This window comes from Trachinotus anak, unplaced genomic scaffold (assembly GCF_046630095.1).
Source record: "Trachinotus anak isolate AG129_WGS33_773 ecotype Australia unplaced genomic scaffold, CSIRO_AGI_Tana_v1 ptg000007l, whole genome shotgun sequence".
NCBI classification, from domain to species: domain Eukaryota; kingdom Metazoa; phylum Chordata; class Actinopteri; order Carangiformes; family Carangidae; genus Trachinotus; species Trachinotus anak.
The window spans coordinates 17687888-17709387 of NW_027273858.1; the positions used below are offsets into that span (position 1 = coordinate 17687888).

General features: G+C 45.7%; 1 protein-coding gene across 1 annotated transcript; it reads left to right on the forward strand.

Annotated features, from left to right (window-relative positions):
• The first annotated feature begins 17827 nt into the window (after positions 1 to 17827).
• On the forward strand, positions 17828 to 20278 carry irf2bp2a (interferon regulatory factor 2 binding protein 2a). Its single transcript, XM_071481143.1, has 2 exons — positions 17828 to 18849; positions 19159 to 20278. Exons 1-2 carry the CDS (start codon positions 18027 to 18029, stop codon positions 19875 to 19877), a joined length of 1542 nt encoding a protein of 513 aa, XP_071337244.1. The 5' UTR covers positions 17828 to 18026; the 3' UTR covers positions 19878 to 20278.
• Positions 20279 to 21500: the final 1222 nt, after the last annotated feature.

Consider the following 21500-nt stretch of genomic DNA (forward strand, 5'->3'; position numbering starts at 1 on the left):
ACCACCACTACCATCCACACACTCTTCATCACCCCCCCTCCAGCTCTGTTCTTCCAGAGGGACAGCTTGTTGACATCCATTAGGAGGTTTCCCAGCATTGAGCCAGGCCAGGAAAGAGGGCTAATGATGTAATTCCCTGAGAGATGACATTAAAATGTCAAAGTGCCGCAGCTGACATCATCCATTTAGCACACATTTTCCAATAATATACATTTGTCTTCCTTTTTTCCTTCCCTCAGCTTTCCTTCCTAGAAACTGGAGCTCCCCACCCATCCCAGTGCCTCCAGGCTCTACTTAGGTGTGCAGCCACATGATGGAGGACAGACTGGAATAAGGAGGGATATCATCAAACCATCAAACCGTGTCTTCCCCTGCAGCTATAAATGCCCTGCTCCAGAAAACAGTGTTTTGAGCAGGCTATGTGTGTCGTGTTACATTTATCCCGACCCTTTTTTTAAGCTTCAGCTGATGCTAATTCATCTTGTCTGCACAACAAAGACCCTCACGCCCTGCAATGCTCATTCTTCCACCTCCTTTACAATTCCTCCCACATGTGGGATTGGCCTCTGGGTGATTTTAAGGTTAGCAATCCCCAAAAAGTGTGATCCCATCTGATTTTAATAGTTTTAAGATGTGTGACAGAATGAAGAGAACATTTTGTACAAATTGCATTACCTACCTGACTGCACGCCGCAAGCCCTGTGCCTTTCACAGTGGTCAACAAACATGCTGTTTTTCAGAGAAAATGTGGAATCTGAATTATATTTCTAGCGGGGAGACTTGACAGCTCTCTATTCTTCAGCCCAGTAAGTGGGCAGGCTTAGACTTCAATAATGGATGCTTGAAGGCAGAGTAAGTAGACGTGAACTGGAAGCAGAGAAGGGGGCTGCACCTCACTCAATAATGAATCAATTGATCCCCCTGCAGATGATGGGTCGGGTTGCTATGACGACAGATGCACTGTTACCGGGAGCATGGAGAAGTGGTTTGTTTCCCAGAACCATACACTCGAGGCTGCGAGTGGATCTTGGTAAATGTATGGTGAAGCAGAGTGTGATTAATAAAGGAGGCGAAAACAGAAAAATATTAAGAGGTGGATTCATGCAGCCAGATGGATTTCCTCCCATGAGGAATTACTGTGCAGAATCAGCAATCCGTCACATCATGGTGTACAACTCCAAATCTATTTTTCTCTATTTTTACCATGAACACAGATGTAAAGATGCCGCAGGTGCATGGGATTATATTGGCAATCAGTCCCTCGTTGATTGACTGCGGGCGTTCCTCCTTTGATGGGTGTCAGAGCTGAATACACATGTGGGTTTTATTGTGCATGTAGCGCTGCCTTCTAAAAAACCAACATGTTTACCGTGTCTGCATGTGTGCGTTCTGTTGCCATGGCAACGCGGCTGATGCTGGGTCCAGCTGGGACCGTGTTGCCAAGTAACAGCTGAGTTATGAGAGTGGAGGAGAAGAGCGTGGGCACTGTTTGGGGGGGGGGGGGGGGGGTTGGTGGGTGGAGAGAGTGACGAGGAGGATACAAGGACTTCTACAAAGACGGCAGCGAGCAACAAAGACTGGAAGCATGAGGGGGAAAACATCTCTGAGGGTAAAAGGGAAAAAAAAAGTGTTTATTCAGGTTGGAGCTCTGGCTTGAAAAATAAGATGTTTTTCATCTCATTCTGTGCCTTCGTGCCAGAGAATATCAATACTTGGGTGCACCACAAAGCATCTCTATTCTTTGGAAAAGGCACACAGACAAATTAAGCCATGCCAAGAACATAAGTGATGTGCTCCATGCTGAACAGCAGCAGCAGCAGCATCTCTGATGATTCCTTTCATGAACAGAAAATTGGAGTAATGAGTGCAGCATTGTGTGTGCAGAGGCCTGGCTGCACTGACCCTGCCTCTAACATGAGGGCACGCTGCCTGTTGTGACTCACAAGCAGGCAGAAATATCGGAAAGAGTCCAGCTCCAAAGCCCTCAGCTGCAAGCGATTGTGTGTCCTTGTAGTCCAGGAGGCTCAGGCATGGAGCTGCAGCTAGTGGCCCGCTGTTGAGTCAGCACTGGTTTAGCATACATCCAGACAGGGAAGGTAACAATGGACTCACTCCCAGGCTCATGTTCATGGCCGTGCTGTGGAAATATGGCCTGTAATCCATTAAGTTGTATGAATGGTTAATGGGTTGTGATAACAGCAGCTGGTGTTGGATTGACAGGTGACACCCACGCAACCCCATCTGTGTGTCTGTGTGTTTAAAGGAACGGATGACGGTATGTTCTTACTATCTCCTCCTCCGACCTGCTCATTCACGCAGATTCTCTCATGAATCATTCGGACCCAACCTTAAATCTGCTCCTTCCTCATGCTCACAACGTGATGGTGCAGTTTTGCCGTCTTATCAGTGTTGTCTCAGGCTCCTGGCTCAAATTATTTTGTGCTCATTAAGGACACATTTTTCTGTCTTCCACCGGCTGAGCAGTCTGATTTGTTGTCATGGAAACTGATCATGAAGTGGCGCGGTGCTTCATTTGGGACTAATTGTCATCCCCAAACAAACACGCTCACCGCTGAAATCACAGTATTTGTCGCTCTCTTTGTTATAATATTCTCATGCTCCAGTACTTCTCAACAATAAACCTAAACCACAAAGCCCCTGAAATCCTGCACAAGACTGAGTGAAATAGCTGAAAACAACAAACTCTGCTAAACAAAACAGCCATTGAAGTTCCTGGAGCTGTTCCCTCGCTACTTGCTGCAAATGTGCTTGATAAATTTTCCACCACATCAGTCTGGGAGAAGTGAAATTTGACGCTCGGTGCATGACTGACACATTCAGTCCTTGGCGAAAGGGTGCGTTAAGCGACATGTCAAAGATCAGAAGACATTGTGTCCTTCCAGATTTGTGCAGTTCAGGAATTACAGGTGGAAACAGGGTGAACCAGAAAAACAAAAACAATGGAGCCAGCGTGGCTCTGTGCTTTATATAACAGAGCTTGCCTGTGGCGATTGTGCAATGCGGTGCAGTTGTCTGGGCTGATGTAAACAGAGCCTTAGTGCCTCTGGAGGCTCAGCCATGTGCCTTGATGCAGCAGTTATGGGCACATGCCCTACTTTCATAAATCAGAGCTGGAAAAAAAAAAAAAAAGGAAACAGAGTGAGGGGAGAGGAGGGAGGGGGAGTGGTGAGAGGAGATGCCGAGTGAGGAGGAGAGGGAGGGAGAAAGAGATTTTTCGAGGGAGGGGAGGAGGGGGGGGGCGGCTGAACAAGGCTCATATTGATGTTCCAAACACAGCTGCAGGCGTCAGCTGACTCGCTGGCCTGGAAGCAGCCCCAAGCTCTGCCTCCTGCCTTTATCAGCTTACACTGTGACCTTTCTCTCTCCACTGGAATAGATCCCCCCCACCCCACCCCTCCATATCTGGCCCTTTACCACGCACTGTCCACACAGCCCCCGATGAGTCCAGACCCTGTCTGTCCTCTCTGACTCTGACATCTGACTTCTGCGTGCCTCCAGAAACACTGGCTCTCTTTTCGGCGCATCAGCACTTTCATTTGTCTCACATGGCTTGGTTTTCAAGCCTCACCCCGAGCTCTTACACAACTCACCATGAAGTCACTGTTACTCCTCACGTCCGCACCCAATGGTGGAGGATAAAGAGAGAGTGATGATGAAGGGCTCGGTTACTTTGCAAATACGTGTCAGTTCTGCGGGATTGTGCAGTCCTCCTGTGTCAGGTTTCAGCAAAGCGTTCCTCGAAACAAACACAGAAAGAGGGATTTGGATGCTACGCTTAAGCTGACAACTCTGGGTTTAGGTGTATTTAGTGAACCTGAAGTTAGCAACAGTTCAGGGTGAGTTTGAGGCAGCAGCTGTCGTCGAGAGTCTGTCCCTGAGGGGCAGTAATCAGCAGAGGTAACTGTCAATCACAGGTCTGCAGGCCTCATGAGCTTTTTCTCAGAAAGACGCCCCCTCCATGCACACACACACACACACACACACACACCTCCCCTTGATGACGCTGTTCAAGTGTTACTGGATAGTGTTTCTATGAGAGCTGTCCACCCACACACACACACACACACACACACAGCGGTGCCTCTTCCCCCTCCCCTCCCAACTGTTTGCAGGAAACACTCATCCTTCTCTGGAGATGTCGCTCGCAGCGGCTCATGCACTCATAAATCCTCGGCTCCTTTCTGGGAAACGAAAGGCTTGAAAGACACATACATACACACACTAGGAAGGGAGAAGTGATGGGGTAGGGGAGGGTGGTGGAAGTGGTGGTGGTGGTTGTGGGGGGGGACACAAAACACAGCTTGCCAACTATATCTCTGCTGGAGAGGTTGGATTGAGTGTCTGCCTTCTGTGGGAGGCAAATAAGGAGCATATTCTGCGCTTCCACGGTTACTGTGTGAGAATCCGAGACACTGCGGTATCCAGGCAGACCTCAGCGATACCCAAAACATCACAGGAATGAGAAGTGTTTGGCGGCGGAGGACAAAGAGGGACGGATGGAGGGAGCAAATAAGAGGGAAGGCAAGGGAAAGAATAGAGGCGTTTAAAGGCAGCCATCTCTGGCTTCAAATGTCAGTCAGCTCCCGGTTAGACAATGGAACACAGCTGTTGCTAAGCTTTGAACTGCAGCTGTCTGTCTTTTGTTGGCAATATTTCTGTGTACATGTGGTCACGGGTTGTGTTTGAACATGGGGCTGCTATAAAGTATTACAGAAAGATCAGTGTGTACAATATTCAAATGTAAGAGGGTGGATCGAGGTCACGGGGCGTTGCAGAGAGACACATGAGTCGGTGGCGTGTATGTCTGATGTTCCTTATTTAGACACCCTCAAGCAAGAGGCAGAGATGAGGAGGGGTGGGGGGGCAGGGAGGCTGCGGTTCTCACTCTGGAGTGGGCTGTAATGGTTTTGGGTTGAGGGTCAAAGAGGGGGAGGGAGATGAAGGACAAAGCTGTGAAGGACATCTCACTCGCTAAAAAAAAAAAAAGAAAAAAAAAATCTGCATCTGATTGAGGTTTGAGAGACAAATCGGAAAATGAAATTCGATTGCCTCTCTCGGTGGGTTCGTGACTGAGACGGCCGCAGTGCCCGTCACGCCTGAAAACTCCTTCAAGTGCCTCATTATCAGTGTCATCTGTGGATCATTGGAGAACATCTCAGCCTCATCTCAGCTGCTTTTTGATCATCCTCCAGACAATGCGCCATTAGGCCTGGGCTGATTTTCTAAAGCACAGCTCAATTACTCAAGGGTGGACTCATTATCATATCAGAAAGCACAGGCGTGACTCTGCAAATAAAAGAACACATTACGACCCCCCCCCCCCCCCTCCCTAAAACCCCACCACAATATGTTTCAATTATTCATATAATGTAAGAGTGAGCAGTAGAACTGAATCACACCTTGATTTGCCTTCAGCCAAGATAATTAACATTTTTTGAGCTCTCACTTGAACACACTGTTCTTTGCATTTTCAAAGTTTTACTCCAGCCAGCGGAGCAAGCGTGCTCACCAGCTTTGTCGCACACAGACGATTAAGTAGCCCGACAACACGCCTCAGCATCAATATGCTTTAAATGTCACTTTTCACGCCACACCATTTTGTCACAGTAGTTAAGTGTGCCACCCTGGGTGCCGAGTCAGCGCCTGCTCAACTACACAAGGCAAAGCTCCTCAATTATTCATAAGAGGGAAAACACACACACACACACACACACGTGGTCTCACTATGCATGTGTGTGTCTGGAGACAGATGATATCATCCCCCCCAGAAATGATGCTTCTTATTTTGGCTTTTTAGTGAAACAGGGTTGATGAACTACCACACAGTTCAACAATGAAAATGTCAGTCAGCACCATTCATCTTAAAAAATGCCATCAGCAGCCATCACGATAAATCGAGGCACCTCAGCCGGCGTGGATCAGATGAGTCAGCGCTATGTTACAGGAATTTGGACGGAGGAAGTGGCCACAATATAAGCTCCTCTGCTTTCAAGTGTTAGAGGATGAGGAGCTGCAAACTTCAGCTGGACTTGGGAGGGAGTTTCCCTGAATAATATATCAGCCCTTGAATTCAACCTCTGTCTTACTATTTTTTTGCATGCATGAGTAAATTCCTATGCGTGCTTGTCTGCCTGCTGCAGTGTAGGGCTCTGCATCGCTGCTCTACATAAAGAATGTGTGACTATGTGTGTGTGTGTGTGTGTAGTGTGTGTAGTGTGTGTATGTGTCAGCCGCTGACTTTGTGTTCATTCCACAGTAAATTGATCTGGCTGCTCACTAGACTGGATGGAAAAGGGCCCGGGGCGAGAAGTGCACACTGCATCAGCAGATGGGAGAGCCCACTGTGTTGCCATCACATGGCATTCCTCCTCACTGGGCATGCTCAGTGGGCCACGCCCCACACACCACCAACCCCTTTCCTCCCTCCCTGCCTCGCAGGGCCTGTTTGAACCAGTCAGTCGGAGGTGGCGGTGGCGGTGCTCTCTCTTGTCTCTCATCTGACCTTCAAAGCCAGGCATGGGGACAGTAGGTTGACAGGGGAGGAAGGAGGGAGGGGTGTATTTTTTTTTTTAAATGCTCTTTGGGTAGCAGGGCTGATATGTTACTCATTATTTCCACTATGTGCTTTTGCCCTGTCATGGCCCTGTGAGAAGCATGCAACAAGCCAGGGCCTCGCACACAGAGCTAGCACAGGCTTCAACAACGGTTAGCTATCAGAGGAGATAACAGAGTGTAACACAACCTGTCATCATCAGATTACACTATGACCTCTTGGCTGTTAACCCAAAACGGTGAATTATAGGAAGTGGAATCATCCGATACAGAAATGTAATCCATGACATAAATGCTTCTGCAACAAGAATGATGTTGTCATACATGTTACTGATATCATTATGACATAAATACATCATCTGCACATATGAAGATATAAGTTTATAACATATATGAAATACCTATAGTAAATCTGCCTATGTACATATATTAAAAATATCTGATGAATTTTATAACATGTTGCAACCATGTATGTTATATATTTCATTTATATATGCAAATTTATTAGAATAACATATAACATACATATAAAAATTATATGTGACCATTTATTGATGGGCTTTGGGATGGATATGTTTACCTAACAATACAAGCATAAATGTCAATATATGATATTGTTCCAATTTCTAATAGGTCCTGTATATCATTTTTATGTTTTTATTTTATATTCAATATATGTACATATATTAGATTTGTGCATGAGTCACTGTGCAATTCACTTACATAAGTGATGCAACCTGGTAAAAATAAAAACAGGAGTTCATTTAAATTCCTTGCATATTGAAGAGAAGTGTATAATTAGAGGTGCAGACATCCGCAGGGACATTTTCAGCTGAATGGTGTAAATAAATGCATGAGCTTGGCTCCTAAACTCACAGCAGCAGTAGTCTAATATTTCACGTTGGTCCAGGATTTCATTCACATTATAAACAAACTGGATACAAAGATAAACATGAAGAAAAAAAAAATCTGGTTTACCAAATGATTAGTCAGCATGTATAGATAGTTTATATGTGGCATTATTTTTTGGTTTTCCGACCCCCCTGAACACACCAAAGTTTACACATCATCACCATTATCATTGCTCACTGCCTGCTGACAATGCAGAGAAGTGAATCACAAGCCTCCATGAGTCACATGGCACACTACAAACAGAGAGACCTTTTTTTTCCTTCTTCTTCTCTCAAATCTAAATCCCTCAGGCTTTTACACACTCTGTCTTTGTCTTGCCACCACATTCTGCTTGTCTCTGGTCCTTCCGTCTTTGTTCGTTCGCCTCCCTGACTTGCACAACCGGCTTCCTGTTTATGTCAGGCGAGCATCAAGCCAATCAGCTGTGAAGGCTGTGATCCTCCTCGTAGCTATTTACTACCCTGTGGTCTGTTTTAAAAAAAGACTGAAAACGAGCTAAACTTGGTGCAGGCTGCTGAGTAAGCAGCCACGCAAAGCTCTAATCAGAGTCCACAGCTGACCTATATACATCTCTGGCCTTCTGCTTCTGAAAGTGTGTGTATCTGCCGGTGTGTTTTTGTTCTCTGAACTGTGCTGCCGCTGCTGCTGCTGCTGCTGCTGCTCACTTAGTGAAGTATTCGTCTATTTGCTTATCATGTTTCTCACAGCACAGCAGGATCTGCACGCTGACACTTTTTTGTTGCCGCTGAGGGCTGGAATGTGCTGGTTTGCAAGTTTTGAAGATAACAAAGCAGCGTGGGGCGGCGGTGTGTAAACTTTGGATGAGGTCACAGTCCGCCAACACAGCACGCTGTGACATGAGAGGGGATTTTGTTCTGGATTCTCCCTTGGTGGTGTCATACCTTTGCTCTGTTTTTCTGTTGCCTTGTTTGCTCCGTGCACATTTCAGATTACAATTGCAGGTTATCAAAAAACTGCCAGAACTTAGCTCACGTCTGTTATTATATGGTTGGAGTGTGGTGTAGACTGCATTTGAAAACAACAGGAATAGACTATGTGGAGCGTGCAGAGGCCTGCTCATGAGTCCAGCCAGTGCCAGCTTTCTCGCAGTTCACAGAGCACTATAAATCTGTGAGACAGGGAGAAAATATAATCTGGGCTTTGCAGGGGCATTCGAGTTCACTGCAGGCATTACATGAGTACTAATGCCTGATTCAACACTGGCTCTGGCAAACATGCCTGACATTCAGTGTTTACACCCCTCAATGAAAGCTGCTAGTCAGACAGTCTGATAGCTCGGCCTGGAAATTAGATTCAGGAAGTCATGAGATTTCCAGGTGGCTTGGCTTTCCTAGAATTGTTAAGCAGGGATTTTTCGAAGCGTTGCCAACACACATTAAAGCGAAGACACCCTTCTGTAAAGAATTACACAGATATGTTTCCTATTCTTATGGCACATGGCAACATCTGAATCCAAGAAACAAATGCCAAACACTTTTAAAATGCAGCCCTGTTGAGCACATGAATAAATACACCTCCTCTCAAATTATCGTACTCCACAACTGACAAAGAAAAAAAAAAAAAAACTGAACTGAGTGGAAACAGTGAAAACTCCAGACCCTTTCAGAGAGGAGAGGCTCCTCAGTACCGTCATTTGAAGCAGAGAAATGCATGAATAATGAATCTGTGCTGAACTCCTGCTGAACCCTCTGCACCAGCACCGAGCTCAGAGATCAGCACCACATGACATCCAACACACACACACACGCACCCAGTGACCTCTGCAAATCTCCAAACATGCAAGGCAACCTGCTGTGGTGTATTGTGTCTGCTGTGTGAATCATTACATTGTGCTGCACCTGGCTGCAGTTAGAGAGAGAGAGAGAGAGAGACGGCTTCTCCTTTGATAAACCTGACGACTGTTGGGAGGCTGAGGAGGATGCAGCCAGCCAAAGTGGAAAGATAAATACAAGCCGCAGACCAACCGGTGCTGGAGCGGTTAAGGCTCCCGCCCTTTTGGCAGCTGAAGTGTGTGTGTGTGTGTGTGTTTGTGTGTGAGTGGTTCAATGTTTAACCCTTGTGTCAACATCTTGCATGTGTCACAACAGCATTCCTGTGAGGCGCTCGTCTTGTGACAGAGCAGTTTCATAATGGGAGCAGTGCACCGACGGCCCTCATGCATTGTTTCGTGGCAGGAGCTTTGTGTTGGTGTAGGATGACATGTGGCCTGACGAGTTTCACGTCCCCGCATGTTGTGTGTTAATGGGCAGAGAGGTGAGGCAGTGAATAGCTAGGTTAACTGCTTTACACAGCAAACACAGCAACCTGTTTACCCAGAATCGGCCTCTCCCTCTTCCCCTCTGCTGTAAATGGTTAACTTGGCAACGATCATGTGAGAGCTGGAGTCTTTTTTTTTTTTTTTCATAGTTACATGAGAGGTGAACTTTGCTCATCTTGTTGTTAGGCAACAGCATTTTTGATCAGAGCGATTTTATCATGTGAGGAGAGAAACAGAGAGTCACAGAGAGTCACACAGAGCAGGAAGCAGGACACAAATGTGCTCTCGGCTAAGATGTTTCTTGATGAGCAAAGTAGATAATGTACATGTGAGTAGTGTGGAAATAGGGAAGGTGTTGTGTTCAGGGTAACCCTGGGTGTAGCCTGAGATGTCTGCCAGTGTGAAACCATTTCCGCTTCAAGGCTGTCTGGCCCCTCCCTCCCATTGTGTGGCAACACGGCGAAGGTGAACTTTATCCCTCTTAGTTGAGAGAAAGAGAATTCAAATGAGCACAGAGCAAGGTCAAGTTACACATCTGTGTGCCTGCTGAACAATGTGGGTCCCATCACCTAACAGAGGGAGGGGGAAGAAGTAATCACAACCTTTCATATGGTAAAACAGCTTGAAAGCAGCCTCTGCCCAAACCTGTCTGATGACTGCGTAAAACAACCCCAATATACACCCAGTGTTACATTACCATCACAAACTGAAATCACACTGATAACACCGGCCACACCCCGCTCAACGTGCCCTTCGGTCAGACAGGTTTTCTGCAAACACATGGTGTAAGACGGCCTCCTATCAGCAGCGCGCTCGTAGTCGTTACAAATTTGCACAATACAAACACACAGGCTCATATCACCTCATGCTTATCAGGCTTCTTCAAGGGCACTGAACTTTCCCACCGCGCTCTGTCCTTTTTGTACCCCTCTGGGACTTTACTGTTGCGTCAAGACTCTCCTATTCATCCTGTGTACTTCCCACAGTATTACTGCACCACTTCAGCAGAGCTTGTTGTAGTGACTATGACTAAACTATCCACAATGTGCCTGTTGGGCATAATGAGTGTATGTATGACAACATCTATCATTTTCTTTGTTGCAAAACTAGCATGAGGTAATGCGATCTTAAGTTCCTATATGAAGACTGTCATCACTTTCATTTCTGTTGTTATACATAAAAACACGGGGATGTATTTAATATGTTAAAGGATAATTCCAGTTTATATCAACTTGGGTCTTATTTTTGTAGTTTCCATCATTCCTATCAGTGGCTAAAAATAACATTTTACTCACAAGGGCTGTCAAAAAAAAATCGAGTTTGAACAAAGTTAAATTAGCACATAATTTGTTTGAATGAATTCAAATGCAGCCTGCTCATAAAATAAGCTGTGGATACAACGTTGCTCTTTCTGCGTGGTGTCTCGGCTCATTCAAGTGACAAGCTAACATTACTGTAAAGCAGGTAGTTGAATTTACAAAGGCAGGAAACGTACTTATTTTTATCCACATTTTTCCATCTGTGGCGCTGAATCCACATTTCTGCTTCACATTTGATGGTTTGTTGTCATGATTTCTACTCTCAGCAGGGCTCTGTAATTTTCTCCCTCTTCCGTCAGTAAAGACAACAATAGCCTAATTTCCATATAGGGCAACAGGGTTGTAATGGATCAGACAGACAGTGCATTTTATGAATGTTGGAGTCAAGGACGCAGCCAAAGTGCACGTTGAGAATTTTAAATTTGAATAGTTTATTACATATTGAATCTATTTTTTTATTGGTTATTACCATCACCAAGGTTTAACCAATTGCCAAATGTATTTGGAGATAACAGTGGCAAAAAATAACAACAATATTAACACAAAATTATTACCATTATTACTCAAACTGTTGCTCATGAACATCCAACCAACTTGGTTCAGCTTTGAGCCGATGTACTTGTCAGAGTTGAGACTATAAAGATCATCGCTGACAGTGTCAGCACTCTCACTTTTGATTTTACATTCAAACAAAATCTCAAAGATGATCTGGATATGAAAATTTGGACTTCATCCTATCTCACCAGCCTGTCAGGCTTTGTTGCAACAATGTCACCATGTTCCAGACTTACTAACTTTAGTGAGTGCAGTGTTATCAAAACAGATAGAAGGCTATGAAAAGATGCCACAAGTTGCAATGAACTATGATTATCCTTCACCTCCTCTTGGCTGTCCTTGAATGCACAAACAGAGTTATACTCGTGATTCCAGCTCTATTATCTATTTCAGCTTTTCACATGGAGCTATTCTGTGACAGAAGGCTTTGAAGTGGGTGAAGGAGGTGAGGCGTCGTGTGCCCAGATGCGCAGACACTGTGGTTAAAGGGACTGTATCACACAGATGGGGGGCTAGCTGCTCAGGGGCCAGGCCTGCAAAACCACAGGCAGATAATGAATGCCACACCATCGTGACAACTTGCACTTTTATGGAAAGGGGAGGAAGGACATCTCTGGCACAGATGCTCGCAGTGTACGATGAAACATCCTCCATAAACCAGAAAATCAAAGAGAGGGCAGTGAAGCATCTGTGGAATCTGTGACGGGAACCTCGGCTGATTTATGACCACCACCAAATAAGGCCTGTTTCCAAGTAAATGTTTTCGAGGCTAATTGTGGGAAAACTGCAGAAATATCACTTTCAGAATGTAACCACAACATTACAGTTTCATTAATCCACTGATCCTCCGTACTTTCCTGATCTGAACAAGCCATATGCCATTTATGAACAGTTTTCCCCAAAATGAGGCTTTTCAATTAGGTCACTTGGCTTTCCTTCCTCTCGTCACGTTATGCTGTATTCTGTACCTCACAGAAATCACTCTGTATATCCTTTTGCTTTCAAGGCAAATGTTACTAGAAAAGGAGCAGCTTTGATCTTCTTCCAACAGCAATCCCCAAAATATCTTCTAAGCAAAGGGCTGATAAATATGCATGTTCACACACACACACACATACTTGTATGTATTATTGAACAGGGTTTTATGCAACTGTTTTGCTGAAAGAGTGAATATATACAAAGGAGCTGATACAAATCATGGGGGTGCAGACAGAAAAGGACAGCAGGAATGTGAAAATGAAAAATGCCCGCACTTGAATATAGTACGGCATCCTCTGCACCAGCAAACTGAGCCTGAATGCTGTGTTAACTGCTGTGCCGGGGATGTCAGAGTCCATTTTCTAGCGAGGCAGCTCAAAAATAAACAGGAGCTCCGGCAATAAATAAGCCTACTTTGGGAAGGTTTTATTTTGGCTCAGAGGAAGAGGTTACATAACACATGAAATACTCCTCATTCTTTTTGGTTCAACTAGAAAAAGGAAAGGAACATAACCTCTGTTGAATAGAGATGCTGAAAAAAAAAATGCTATGTGTCCAAATATAAATGTAAACACATGTTCACAACTCTTAGTGTACGTAGATATTTATAGTATATACTACAAAGAGCCTCGTGGTGCTTCAGGTCCCTCGGCAGTTTGCAGGAGGATCAATCAAGGCGGAAGAAGAGAACATCTGCACAGAAACTAGTGCAGGAGTGGCTGTGGACGACACTGTCCTTCTGGGAATTATAAATGTGTGTGATAAAACGCAGCTGAATGACATTTAGAAAATTTTATCTGAGTCGCTCACAAAGCTGGAATGACTGCACAGTTCAGTTCAGTATGCTAAACATAACAAGTATGAGTCAGGCGTGAAACGGCCTTTTATGGGCAATAAATAAGATGCTGTTTATATGTGCAGGTAATGATACTCATTCTAATAGTAGCTTATTAGTGGGCCACCTAAGATCAAATTCATTTATATGGACTGTTATTGCTACAAAAAGGCCAGTGAAAGGTTGTTTACATCAGTGTCTGGTTGTGGCTGTGCACAGATCACACATATGCACACTGTGTGTATATATATAGGCTGCAGATGGGGGTTTCCACCGGACAGGAAATGATGTCACCAGCTCACAATGCATGCAAGCTCATGTAAGCACGGCATTAAAGAGGCAAAAGTTCAGGTCTTTCTGTTCCTGGTTGCCAAAATTGAATCTGTGCTGCAAGCCACTGAAACTACCCTCTGTTTAAAAATGGATGTGAAAACAGTTGCATTCATTTACATTTTTCTGTGGGGATTTTTTTTTTTTTTTTCCTCCACTTTCCTCTCTCAGCCCTCTGCTATTTACTTAAGTCGTCTGTCCCCTGACAAGGCCGGCAGATTAAGGGGATATGTTACCATTTTGTTTTTTTTCTAAATGGATACACATGTGGCACATCTGGGTCCAAGCCTGACTCATTACTCACTTTTTTATGTTCCATTCTCCGCAGCCATGGCAACTGCTGCATGTTTGGCAGAAAGCTTTTGAAGGCAGTGGAAAAAGAGAGAGAGAGAGAGAGTGAGAGAGAGAGTCAAGGGAGGGAACATAAAGGGAGAGCGAGAGAGGGGGGGAGGGAGAGCGAGCAAGCTCTCAGTAGTTGGCCTACATCCAGTGTAATCATGCCATGGAGCCGAAATGAGGCCTTTGGCAGCACACCAGGTTTCTGAGAACAAAGATGTGAGCTTCTAATGTTGGCGGTGGGGCCTGCTTGGCATCCTTTGCCATTTCCCAGCAGCCCTTGCCTTGGCCGACCGCCAACACCACCAACCCCACCAACCCCACCAACCCCACCAACCCCCCCCACCCCACTCCCCCACCCCCCTGCTGGGACTGCAAAGAGGATCAGAATAAAGAGAGAGACTTGTTTTTCACTCGCCTCTTGCTCTGGCCCAATGACATCACCTCTGCAGCCTCCAGCCCCCAGATTCCAGCCGCCCAGCACATTTTTCCCTTTCGCCGTCGACCCTCCATTTTATTTGAATTCCTCCATTTTATACCTACATCAAAGTCGACTCCTTACAATCCCGGTTTATGTTTTCATTTGTTCTTTTTGTGCATTTGCCGCTCATAATTCCCCCTGCTCTGCACACGCCGCAACCACAACACAGACTCAATCCATTCAGAAAATCAATAGATCATACTGAGGCTAACGCTTCATTAAAAAAACAGGAAACGGCTAAAATGACAGATGGAAGCTTTGACATTATCTTTCTGAGCTCCCCAAATTTTATCTGTGCGCTAATCCATGCAGTGCAAATCTGTGGCTATAAATAGCACCGTAAACAGGATATATATGGTAGTTGGGGTACAGTGATAATCTCCATGGTTACCGCTCTCTGTTACATATACAGGAGCTCTCTAAAGCGTGCACATTACATCCTTACATTCCCTCTCTTCTGCCACTGTGTTCAGCTATTAATCTCAAAAGTAGGTCACTACAGCAGATGCCAAACTTCACTTATACGTCCTCACACTGTCCTGTTCTAACCTCCTTTCATGTCGATGCAACATGTTACAGTTCAGTTCAGTGCTCGCCTCAGCGCTTGTTCTAAAGAGGTTATATAACATAAATATTGGTGGGGAGAGAGAGAAAGAGAGAAAAGACTCAGAAAACATCCAGTGATGTGCGCCGCTTGGGCAGAAAACTTCAGAGAGAATTTGTAATGGTTCACTTCCATGAATAAAAGATGGCCAATATAAAATTTAACAGCCTCAGAAAGCGATAGAACAAAAATAACGTCATCTCATCAGGTCTGTGATGCTGTCACATGCTGGGTATTCCCCTGGCCGTCACCTACCTCTCACTCTTTATTTAGCTACTGCATGTCTCAATTTACATACCCCTTAAAAAAAAAAAAAAAAAAGTTCAGAGCTGCATTATACAGCTACTCCATCTGGTTTAGTGGCTAGACTCAAATGAGATGGCCGTCAGCCGGGTCACACCGTGGTGATTTTACTGTATACATGGTTCATATTGCCAATCAGAGCCATCTGTGCATGTCTGGCTTCCTGTCAGACCTTTGTCGCCTCTGTTCACAACAACTCTGCCTTTGCTTTGAAACCACTGCGGCATTTTTTTCTTTTTTTAAATCAATGGATCTTCCTATTATAGAATCAGGTCATTTAGGATTTAACTGAATCTCAGCATGCCTCCGTCTTGCATAATAGTGTGCAGCTATTTGCTTGCACAAACATCAGCTGAGTGGAAACTTAAGGATCAAAGCATTAGGCAACTGTTTCCCACCAATCTTACGGAAAGAATTTGTGTATTTTGCCCCTCATAACAGTCACTTCCTAACTGTGTCATAAAGCCTAACAGCACTTCCTAGTGTTGTTCACCCACCAAGGACTGCGACTGAGAGAAAGCGGTGATGGGAAACGGTGTGTTACTACAGTGGTTTACAGTCAGAGAAACACCGAGGGCGTTAAAACCTTGTGACGTTTGTAAATGTTCTGCAGGGAATATTACTGTGTAGTATTGGTCGGCAGCTTCACAACAATAATGGTGTAAAATCATATGGCAGCTGCACAACAATTAGAGGTGCTTGGTGGCAACAGATGAGCAACGTAGCTGCTTCACTTTGTTGATGGAAAAGCCTTTAAAGAAAAGCCTCATGCCACAGTGCGTGATCACGGCCACGGGCAGGGAGCCAAGTGGCCTGATGTCCCCTAGATGGGTGAGGCGGATGAGGGTACGTGACTAAATATCTTGCTTCCTCTTTCCAACGTCACATGGACTTGCACAAACATATCCTGCTTTGTGTCTGCAGGTTTCAGACGCATTGCCTCACCCAAAGCCCGAGGCTGAGCTGCAATGAGTTGGAATGAGACCAGATGAGAGGGAGGAATCTGAACTACTGGGACACTCCTCCAGTTCAAACCTACACTTTTACTTAAGGGGATTTTGGCTGGGTTTTTGGTATATGACTTGTTTTCCATCATGTAAAACACACAACATGATAGTACAGTCATTAATCTTACTTACTACACCTCTCAGACTGATACTTCTTTAATTTTTTTTTGTGCTGTTTGTTAACTTACTAAAAAAAAAAAAAAGAGTCTGAATGGCTGATTCATCCCAGTGTCATTTCATTTAGTGGGTGACTGACTGTTCAGTGCAGTAGAATAAAATGTGGGCAGAGCTATATTCATGCCGTTACCCCCGATCCATTCAAGTTTACAACACGCTGGCTGGAAATCCCCACCTCATGACAGAGCTTCCTGGTTGCTGGCTAATGGAGGCGCCTTTTTCTTTCTTTTTTATACTAACACTGCAAGGAAAATATTATCTAACCGCTGCTAAAAACCCTGGTCAGTACATGATGACTTCATGCTGGCAAGCTGACACAAGAAAAAAGTGAGCAGCAGCGAAAAAATGTGGGCAGTAAAATCCCTCTGTTAATCCTAAAATATTCTCTATAATTCTTTTAATGCTTCTATAACAAAAGAAAATGTTGTCTAATAGTGCTGCACATCTTTTTTTTTTTTTTTTTAAAGATTATATTTCTACAAATTGCCGCTGGATTACAGCAGCCTAGTTGTTTTTCCTAGGGTCGACCCACCTCATTCATTGCACAGCAGTAGTAGTAGCAGCTCATGGCGTCGAGGCGCTGTGCATTGAGAAAAACAAGCTGCAGCGAGCGTTTTTCAGCCTGAGCCGCTCTGAATTTAGGACAAAGCAGCAGTCAACTGGAGGAGCTGGAGAGCCTCTTTTTATTATTATTCCCCTGGCGGTCTGTTGCCAACCTACAGACACTTTTTTTTTTTTTTTTTCCTTAAATAAAAATCTCTCACTAGTCGCAGGCAGGCTGATATCGACGGACACCCGGAGTCATATATATATATATATATTATATGTTGTTTTTTTTTTTTGCATGTTTTATAATAATAATAATAATAACAATAGTGCGAGCTGTGGGTCGGAGGCGGCGGTGGAGCTGAAGTGGGCGCAGTTTTGGCAGAGGTTCAAGTGATTAAATTAAAATTAAATAAATAATAAAAAAGAAGAAGAAGAAGGCAGTGAGTGACAGAGGCTGCAGTAAACTGGGGGGGGGAGGAGGAGGGGGGGGGTGTCTGTCGAAGAAATCAAGTCAATAGAAACTGAAGTGGAAGCAGGCGTTCAGCTCCGCGGTGACGTCACTGCTCCACGTCCAGCCAGTAGTCGAGGCGGCGGCGCCGGAGTAAAGTACACACCGACATGAACTTCTCCCTCGAAAACTTCTGCCGTGCTGCTCTCTAAGTCGGGAGAGGACCAGTTTGTGTTTTTTTTTCCTCGACCAGCGGAACTTGCTCTTTATTCGCTTTTGAACGGAGCCCGGGGGAGAGCAACATTTTGGGTTTTCTTCTCGGGGGGTCGACGACGAGCGCCATGTCGTCCGCGGCGGTCGCTGCTTCTTCCAGGAGGCAGTCGTGTTATTTATGCGACTTGCCCCGCATGCCGTGGGCCATGATCTGGGATTTTACCGAGCCCGTCTGCAGGGGATGTGTCAACTACGAAGGAGCAGACCGCATTGAGTTTGTCATCGAGACGGCCCGGCAGCTCAAGAGGGCTCACGGGTTTCAGGAGGGCAGGTCTCCCGGGCCGGGGAAGTCGCAGCTCTCCGGGAAAGAGATCCACGCTGCGGCGGGAGACCCCGGTTCCCGGCCGCCGCAGCCCCTGGACCGCTACCCGCTCTCCTCCGACCGCCCGCCCAGGCTGGGTCCCGAGTATCAGTCGGGCAGGCAGGCGAACGGCATCCCCGTCCCCAATGGATTTCCCAAGCCCGACGAGCCGCCGGAGCTGAACCGCCAGAGCCCCAACCCGCGCAGGAATAGCACGGTGCCCCCGAATCTAGTGCCTTTGGTTAACGGGAACATGCCCCCGGTGCACGCCGTGAACGGCAGACCGGGCCAGATGGGGCTTCCCTCCGCACTGACGGCCGGTAGTCCCGCCGACATGGGCAAGAGACCCGCCTCGGTCTCCAGCACCGAGCACGACAGGGAGGTGAAGGAGAAGCACAGACCGGACAGTCTCACGCCGGAGATCTCCGACAGCCACAAAAACAGGGCAGACCCGGACTGGATGGGCAAGGGCAAAACGGTGAGGGACCTGATGGCTCTGCACACTTTCGACAACAGGTTCAAGAAAGACCATGCGGCCATGCAACAAAGGGTTATGGGCTATGAGGCCAGCGCCACGGCTTCAAAGTCAGGTAAGCCTCCGGCGGTGTTAAAATTCAACAGTATTCTGTGCAGTTGTCATTTTTACATTGTCTTTATTGCCCCTCTCAAGCACAGGAAGGGGTTAATAATGATCTCATGATGGATGTAGTATCACGTCTGCAAAATTCACGCTGCAGAAATATTTTTTTCACTTAGTTGTCGTGTTTGTTATTATTGTTTTGTAGCCCGTGGTGCAGCAGGGAGCAGCAAAAATGCATGTCTCCCCCTCCAGTGTAATTGTTGATCTTTGTCTGAGCTGTGCAACTCAACTATTTCGTTTAACCCTTTCCCACCTCCAGACAGAGGAAAACACCCCCGGAGCATGAAGAGAAAAGCTTCTCCTGAACCAGAGGGAGAGGGGACAGCTGCCAAGCTCAATGGAGAAGGACAGCAGTGGTTACCACCACCTACTGACGGACTGAAAATGCCTCCAGTTCCCCCGCCAAGCTTTGCCTCTCCCCCTTCCACAATATCCCCCCACTCCCGCACCACCCCACCTGAGGCAGCCCAGAACGGCCAGTCCCCCATGGCTGCACTCATCATGGCGGCAGACAATGCAGGTGGGAACAGCTCTCCCAAGGACGCCAACCAAGTCCACTCCACCACCCGGAGGAACAGCAGCAGTCCCCTGTCACCCTCCTCCATGAATCAGAGGAGGCTGGCGCAGAGAGATGCATCTGGTGCAGGTACCCCCCAAGTGCCAGGCATGGACCAAGTGCACCCCCAAAGCATTCCGGACTCCTCGGTACCGGGCAGCATACCCCTGTGCTGCACGCTGTGCCACGAGCGTTTGGAGGACACACACTTTGTTCAGTGCCCGTCTGTGCCCTCTCACAAGTTCTGCTTCCCGTGCTCGAGGGAAAGCATAAAGCAGCAAGGTGCCACGGGTGAAGTGTACTGTCCCAGTGGAGAGAAATGTCCCCTGGTTGGCTCGAACGTACCATGGGCTTTCATGCAAGGAGAAATCGCCACCATCCTTGCAGGAGATGTCAAAGTAAAAAAGGAGAGGGACCCTTGATTTTGTTTGAACACTTCTTTGGGGAGGGGAAGCAAAAATATGAGTATAAATATATAAATATCACATACATACCATTCAAACAAACTAACGGACTTGTACATATTGGACCCAAGGGAAGAGTATACTTCGTAAACATGGTTGTATAATTTTTGATTTTTGAATACATTGTGTTTCTATATTTTTGAAGATAAAGGTATGTACTCATTATAATGGACTACGTTCCTCTTTGTTGATGTTTAACAAAACTCTTGATGTACTTCTAGGTCTGGTGGCAGTTCCTGTTTAACGTAGAATGTGACTAATGCTACTCTACGAGCACTTGGCAAAACTGAAATGCTTTTAGCTGTACTTGTATGCACTTGTTTAAAAATTGCCAAATACAATTTCTGATCTTGTATGAACTTATTGTCTGAGCTTGCTTCATTTGAGTGATTAAGTTACACGGGACTGTGGACAGATGATGAGATAGGGCTCTCTGCTCTGATTCGCAGGCTTGTTGTGACGGCTCAGGAGACTTGATTTACGCTGCACAACATAAGTAGGCTACTGTTTCAAGCTGCAGAACGGCAGCTTCTCTGCACACAAGCCTCATGATTCGTGGAAAAGCATGGTTGGGAAAAAAAAAACAAACACACTGTTCTCAATTTGCTCCAGTTTGTGCATCGCTGTAACTGATTGCAGTGGACAGAAATAGGTGCCAAGTCATGTTCAGTCAGCTGGGATCTTGTTGAGTCAGTAATGTGAGAAAGTGCATGATTGTCAACATGATACCATAGAGTAACCATGTTGTGTAACCACAAATTAGAACTTTTGCTGAAATTAACCAGTCTGGATAACATGCTCAGTTCTTATTCTGGCGCCACATATTTTCAAGCTTGTGTGCACATTGTGTTGTGATGTCATAAATGTGTGTAGGTTTTTATTTTAGGCAAACCTCAATCATACTTTTGATTCACTAAGCAGCTGACAAATCGCAAATTCCGAATAAAAAGCATTGCAAACTATCTCCTAAGCATGAATTAGGTACATCAGCACTGCAGCAGCACCCCTTTACTTTCAGTTTGTGACACTCGCTGATGCTACAACATTCCTCCACATGCTAAGAACGGGTTCCTGCCTTGGTATGCAACGTGTCCTCCTTTAGAGTAAACAATAACTCCGCTGAAGCCTTAAATACCAACCTCGCTCCATATCTCTTCAGATGCAAATTTAATTGTTGCAGATTCATGGCAGCACGGCCATAAAAACAGCAATTCTGTCTCCGTAATGGCTAGCAGGGAGCCAGACACATCTCTACAAGCGATGAGCGCCTCATGGGGTCGTTAAGTGACAAATTGCAGTTACTGTGTCTGCAAAAGTGAAGCTATCTAGAGACTGTTTGTTTTTTTTTGTTTGTTTGTTTTTTTTTTTTTTTTTTTTGCTCCTGTCAGACAAAGAACCCCTCACTCCCCTGTAGCAAAGTGGAGGATAATATCTAGCAGAGAGGGGGACTCGGTGTAGTAGGTGGTTGCGTAATTATTTGAGGCGTAATCTGCTTCCTGCTCATGTTTTATCAGGCTGTCAGTGCAGCCCCCCAAAATTCAGCAACAGCTCGCATCCAAAAGCAAGAGTGTGTTTTTTGGT